We start from the raw sequence: 7,500 nt of genomic DNA, 5'->3' as shown, positions 1-7,500 counted from the left end.
AATTATGAATGATTAAATTATTAAAACTGATAAAGACAAAATTGTGACACTAAATTATGACACTAAATTAAAACTGACAAAAAGTTGAAATTGTGAGATATTAAATCAAAATTATGTCAAAAAGTCGAAATTATGATATACTTAGTAATAATTATGACATACTAAATAAAAGTTATGACAAATGTTACAATTATGACAAACTAAATAAAAATTATGACAAAGTTGAAATTGATATACCAAGTCATAACTATGACATACTAAATTATGACAATAAATTATGACTAAATTAAAAGTGACAAAAAGTCGAAATTATGACACTAAATTATGACTAAATTAAATGTGACAAAAAGTCGAAATTATGAAATACTAAGTCATAACTATGAAATACTAAATTATGACAATAAATTATGACTAAATTAAAAGTGACAAAAAGTCAAAATTATGACACTAAATTATGACTAAATTAAATGTGAGAAAAAGTCGAAATTATGAAATACTAAGTCATAAATATGAAATACTAAATTATGACAATAAATTATGACTAAATTAAAAGTGACAAAAAGTCGAAAAAAGTATGACACTAAATTATGACAATAAATTATGACTAAATTAAAAGTTACAAAGTCGAAGTTATGACACTAAATTGACAATAAATTATGACTAAATGAAAAGTGACAGTCGAAATTATGAAATACAAAGTCATAACTATGAAATACTAAATTATGACAATAAATTATGACTAAATGAAAAGTGACAGTCGAAATTATGAAATTCTAAGTCATAATTATGACATACTAAATTATGACTAAATTAAAAGTGACAAAAAGTCGAAATTATTAAACACTGTCATAACTGACATACTAAATTATGACAATAAATGATGACTAAATTAAAATTAAGACAAAGTTGAAATTATGATATACCAAGTCATAACTATGACATACTAAATTATGACTAAATTGAAATTATGACACTAAATTAAAAGTGACAAAAAGTCGAAATTATGAAATACCAAGTCATAATTACGACATACAAAATTATGACTAAATAAAAATTATGACAGTTGAAATTGATATACCAAGTCATAACTATGAAATACTAAATTATGACAACAAATTATGACTAAATAAAAATTATGACAGTTGAAATTGATATACCAAGTCATAACTATGAAATACTAAATTATGACAATAAATTATGACTAAATTTAGTGACAAACAGGTCAAAATTATGACTCTAAATCATGACTAAATTAAAAGTGACAAAAAGTCGAAATTATGAAATACCAAGTCAAAACTATGAAATACTAAATTATGACAATAAATTATGACTCAATTAAAAGTGACAAAGTCGAAATTATTAAATACTAAGTCATAACTATGACATAATAAATTATGACAATAAATGATGACTAAATAAAAATTATTACAATTATTAGTTGAAATTGATATACCAAGTCATAACTATGACATACTAAATTATGACAAAGTTGAAATTATGACATACAAAATTATGACTAAATAAAAATTATGACAAAGTTAAAATGATGAGATATCAAGTCATAACTATGACATACTAAATTATGACACTAAATTAAAATTATGACAGATTTTGAAATTATACTAAGTCATAATTATGACATACTAAATATAAGTTCAAAATATGACACTAAAGGTCCTTTCACACTGGACGCGATTTTGACGCACGAATAATTGTCGCAATGGTTTTATTTTTTGATCAGCTGTTTGTGTAATGAGAGCTTTCACACCGAACGTGAATGTGCTGTGGCGAAAAAACGATGTTTATTTTTTTCGTTTCGATGTCGATTTTGTTAACACTCGCAGCGACAGAAAAGGCTTAAACCAATCACATACAAGGAACCAAAGGTGACGAAATGTCCAGTTGATGTCACTAGCCATTCAATCAACATTAACCTTTGCCAGGTGTGGCATTTCTCACTACAGCTGTAGTTGTGTTTACAGCTGTGCAGATGCAGATGTGTTTGCCCACTATAGGCTACAGATATTATAATCAATACATTGATTTTTTTTTTTTTAAATCTAATTGCGTCCGCGACTATAGAAAGTGAATGTGTTTCCGTCAGTACGACTGTGGCACTTAAATGTTTACATTGTGACTCAACTGGAAACACAGCAGCTCCGGATCGAGCCGTTCCTGAAGAGTGTGTGTGTGTGTGTGTGTGTGTGTGTGTTGTCAGATGCGCTGCTACCGTCTCTGTCTGGAGGAGCTCCACAAATTGTCCCACGGACATTTGAAAGTGCGGAACCGGCCATGATAAAGTTTTAGCTCCTGTACAAGATTAGCATCCTCCCCTTCAGACTCTCTGTTCTTTAAGACTGGCTGCACCCAAAACCTTCTTCTCTGTCTTTTAAAGAAAATGAAAAGCTCATCTCCACTGAATGATTACGTGTCCGTGTTTCTCAGCTGTCGCCGCGAATGTTTTGGAATGTTGGAGCTCTGAAACGTCGCAAACTCGCGTCGCGGCTGGTGTTTTTGACGCGAACTATTCGCACACGAAATATTCGCTTTTTCCGCTTCGCTTTTTCGTTACGCGTCCGGTGTGAAAGGGCCTTAAGTTATAAAAAAAAAAAGATGGAATACTAAAGAGTTTATAAAATCAAAAATGAGATTGAGATCATTAAATGTCGTAATTTGTAGTTGCGATGTGGTGATTGTGATTTTGCAGACCTTGGCCGAGGCGCTGACGCTGTCCCAGTACGGCGAGGGGAAGTCCAGTCTGCCCAGTAAGATCTGCTCGAACAGCTCCTCCTGCTGGTTCCTCTCGCTGCGGAACGGAGGAAAGCCACACAGCAGGATGTACGCGATCACACCGGCCGCCCAGATGTCCACCTTCAGCCCGTACCTGCCAATCACAATCACCTCTGAGGACCAGCAGAGCTACATCTGCTCTTGTGTGCAAAGCGCTTGCTCAAACCGCACATCAGCACTTAGAGACGTTTACTGACAAAATATCACAAAATCATGTTTTATTTCAGCTCATTTTCATTTGGTTAACTTGATTGCAGTAAAACTGAAAGAAAAATGTATAAAAATTTTAGACATATTAGAGTAAAAAAGACAAGCACACAATAAAATTACTAAAACTTTAACCGAAAAGGAAAATATATACATAATAAAAACTATAACAACATCTCCATGATACTAAAATAACACTGCAAAAAATGAATAATAAATAAAAAAGATTTTAGGCAAAAAGGCTGAAAATTCATCGTAGTCAATGGGAATTTCATGTTTTGTTCTATTATAGCGCCACCAAGAGGCACAATCCTACAATTTTTTTATGTGTCCTCGGAGTGAGCCCATACATGTGTGTGTCAATTTTGGTGAAAATATTTCATTTCATTTTGGAGTTATAGACGTTTATATGAAAAAATATGTAAAAAATGACTGACTTTGATTGGATTTTACTCCCCCTTACTATCAATATTTTGACATTTGGGCATTAGCGATTAGCTATCGACCTATGTTTCTGAACTTCTGGCGCTGGTTTCGTCTCGATCGGACTAGCGGTTTTGAAGATATCAGCTAACGTTTTTTAAAGTGCTAAATTACAACGCTGCACAAACCATACGCCGAAACCTGGCAAGTCTGGTATTGTTGGACTTGGCAAGGATTCAGGAGACAAAAAAAGTTACTCCCTTGAAATTAAGTCAACCCCACCCAAAGTTATAAGCGTTTGAGAAAAGAATTATCCTCTAGGTGGCGCTTTTTCAAAACTTCTCAGGCTCCTTCAGGGCATCGTACTGATGACCCATACCGAGTTTCATAATCCATTCATGTGTTAATAAAATACAGCATTTTGGCACATAATTCAAAATGGCCGACAGCCAAAATGGCAGATATGGTAAAATTGGATATCAGTCAACTCAGTCTCACTTTTATGATTTTTGGACAAACGGTTCAGAAGTTATAAGCAAAAATAGCCGTTTTTTGTATCTCCGGACCAGTAGGTGGCGCTGTGCCGAAACGCTGCAGGTTGTCTCAGGTCATGCTTGTGATGACATGTGCCTAGTTTGGTTTGAATACGATAAAGCATTGTGGAGACATAGCCTTAAGTGTATTTTCACAACCGCTATGTAAAATTTGCTAGAGCGTTTATCGAAAACGATTTGATGAATCAACTTGAATCCCATAATTTTCTGTCAACATGGCCTGAAGATGATCTGGTTCAATTTTCATGCAAATCGGACAAACTGCCCAAGATGAGTTCGCAAAAGTAGGTTTTTTGGAAAATTCAAAATGGCGGGAATTTTTAAATGACGAAAAATGACGTTACAGGTCGCGATCGAATCGTCGTGTGTTCAGGAATAATTTTGTTTCTAGCCCTTAGGGTTCAAAAGTTATTAGCATAAATATGAGTGAAATTTTGGACAGGTGGTACACTCACACCTTCGGTGCTTGGCCCCTAATTATGACAAAGTTGTATTTATGAAATACTAAATCAAAATGGACAAAGTCGAAATTATGAAATACTATATAAAAATTTGGAAAATTTGGAAAAGTCAAAATTGACTTAAATAGTCAAAAGTAGAAATTAATACACTAAATTAAAATTATGACAGAAAGTTGATATAATGATATACTAAATCATTACCATGACATACAAAAATCTAAATTCTAAATTTCTAAACGTAAAAAAAAAAAAAAAAAAAAATCTAAACATTCTTAAATCAAGACACATTTACTGGAGAAGCAAAATATGAAGTCTCAAGTTTATGAAGTGGGGTCGGGTGATTTCAGGCATTGTGTCTGTTTTAAGCACAATCTCACTTCAGTGTGGAGTGTGTGAATGCGTGTATGAAGGTTTCTGGAGTGTTACCCGCTCTCTGCGATGATCTCTGGGGCCACATAAGTGGGCGTCCCGCAGACGGTGAACAGCGGCCCCTCCACCACCGTCGCCAGCCCGAAATCACCCAGCTTCAGAGACTTGGTGCCGTCCGGATACTCGCACACCTACAGACACACACACACACACACGTGCGTGTTTAACACTGGATGTGTGCATGTGACCAGTAAGACGTGTGTGTGTGTGTGTGTGTGTGTGTGGGGGTTAGGGTGTGCGATATTGACTAAAAATGATTTCTTGATATTTTCTGGGATTTTTTAGATGATATTTTGTCGAGTGTGTAATGCAGCTCAGAGGGACCATTTACACATGCAGAAATAATGTTTTGATGTTTTAAACGTAAAACTGATATTTGTATAGATTTAAAAAAAATTAAACATACATTAAAAGTGAAGTTAAAACTGCCAGCAAATCACTGTCAATGAGTGAGTCATTGAGATTCAACCGATTCATTCAAACGGCTGATTCATTCAGGAACAAAGCATTTGACTGTCTTAATGAGTGAGTCATTGAGATTCAACCGATTCATTCAAACGGCTGATTCATTCAGGAACGAAGCATTTGACTGTCTTAATGAGTGAGTCATTGAATCATTCCTTCAACCGATTCATTCAAACGGCTGATTCATTCAGGAACAAAGCATTTGACTCTCTTAATTAGTGAGTCATTGAGATTCAACCGATTCATTCAAACGGCTGATTCATTCAGGAACAAAGCATTTGACTGTCTTAATGAGTGAGTCATTGAATCATTCCTTCAACCGATTCATTCAAACGGCTGATTCATTCAGGAACAAAGCATTTGACTCTCTTAATTAGTGAGTCATTGAGATTCAACCGATTCGTTCAAACAGCAGATTAATTCAGGAACGAAGCATTTGACTGTCTTAATGAGTGAGTCATTGAGATTCAACCGATTCATTCAAACGGCTGATTCATTCAGGAACGAAGCATTTGACTGTCTTAATGAGTGAGTCATTGAGATTCAACCGATTCATTCAAACGGCTGATTCATTCAGGAACGAAGCATTTGACTGTCTTAATGAGTGAGTCATTGAATCATTCCTACAACCGATTCATTCAAACGGCTGATTCATTCAGGAACAAAGCATTTGACTCTCTTAATTAGTGAGTCATTGAGATTCAACCGATTCGTTCAAACAGCTGATTAATTCAGGAACGAAGCATTTGACTGTCTTAATGAGTGAGTCATTGAGATTCAACCGATTCATTCAAACGGCTGATTCATTCAGGAACGAAGCATTTGACTGTCTTAATGAGTGAGTCATTGAAATTCAACCGATTCATTCAAACGGCTGATTCATTCAGGAACGAAGCATTTGACTGTCTTAATGAGTGAGTCATTGAGATTCAACCGATTCATTCAAACGGCTGATTCATTCAGGAACGAAGCATTTGACTGTCTTAATGAGTGAGTCATTGAATCATTCCTTCAACCGATTCATTCAAACGGCTGATTCTTTCAGGAACAAAGCATTTGACTCTCTTAATTAGTGAGTCATTGAGATTCAACCAATTCGTTCAAACAGCTGATTAATTCAGGAACGAAGCATTTTACTGTCTTAATGAGTGAGTCATTGAGATTCAACCGATTCATTCAAACAGCTGATTCATTCAGGAACGAAGCATTTGACTCTCTTAATGAGTGAGTCATTGAGATTCAACCGATTCATTCAAACGGTTGATTCATTCAGGAACGAAGCATTTGACTGTCTTAATGAGTGAGTCATTGAAATTCAACCGATTCATTCAAACGGCTGATTCATTCAGGAACGAAGCATTTGACTGTCTTAATGAGTGAGTCATTGAGATTCAACCGATTCATTCAAACGGCTGATTCATTCAGGAACGAAGCATTTGACTGTCTTAATGAGTGAGTCATTGAATCATTCCTTCAACCGATTCATTCAAACGGCTGATTCTTTCAGGAACAAAGCATTTGACTCTCTTAATTAGTGAGTCATTGAGATTCAACCAATTCGTTCAAACAGCTGATTAATTCAGGAACGAAGCATTTTACTGTCTTAATGAGTGAGTCATTGAGATTCAACCGATTCATTCAAACAGCTGATTCATTCAGGAACGAAGCATTTGACTCTCTTAATGAGTGAGTCATTGAGATTCAACCGATTCATTCAAACGGTTGATTCATTCAGGAACGAAGCATTTGACTCTCTTAATGAGTGAGTCATTGGGATTCAACCGATTCATTCAAACGGCGCTATTCATGTGATATTGATTAACTATATTAAACGATAGAAATATAAAGAAATACAGAGATATTTTTGCCCCTTATCTTGAGTATTGAGGCCATTATAAATGCGTTTTAGTAGAGTTAATGTGCACTCTCTGTTTTTGTGAAGTGAGGGACAGCGATCTACTGTGTGTGTGTGTGTGTGTGTGTGTGTGTACCAGCAGGTTCTCAGGTTTAATGTCTCTGTGGACGATGTTCATGCGGTGCAGGTATCGCAGAGCACCGGTCAGGTTGAACAACATGGCGCTGGCGTCCCGCTCCGTGTACTTTGTGGAGCAAGTGATGGCGTCGAACAGGTCACCGCCCTGCCCAAAACACACACAACATTAAACACGCAT

At 35.5% G+C, this 7,500-nt stretch overlaps 1 protein-coding gene across 1 annotated transcript in view; it reads right to left on the bottom strand.

Annotated features, from left to right (window-relative positions):
- The window catches only part of LOC307117076 (serine/threonine-protein kinase DCLK2), a 55,529-nt gene that overhangs the window by 29,525 nt on the left and 18,504 nt on the right, over window positions 1-7,500 (bottom strand). The window contains exons 10-12 of the mRNA XM_079801776.1: window positions 7,321-7,467; window positions 4,862-4,995; window positions 2,710-2,884 (exon numbers count right to left, since the gene is read on the bottom strand). Of these exons, the coding sequence (XP_079657902.1) occupies window positions 2,710-2,884; window positions 4,862-4,995; window positions 7,321-7,467 (456 nt within the window). The remainder of the gene's footprint in view (window positions 1-2,709; window positions 2,885-4,861; window positions 4,996-7,320; window positions 7,468-7,500) is intronic.

Source organism: Gobio gobio (assembly GCF_949357685.1).
Source record: "Gobio gobio genome assembly, chromosome: 21".
Taxonomy (NCBI): Eukaryota; Metazoa; Chordata; class Actinopteri; order Cypriniformes; family Gobionidae; genus Gobio; species Gobio gobio.
Note: the sequence above shows the minus strand (reverse complement) of the source record. Positions and strands in the feature narration are given on the sequence as shown.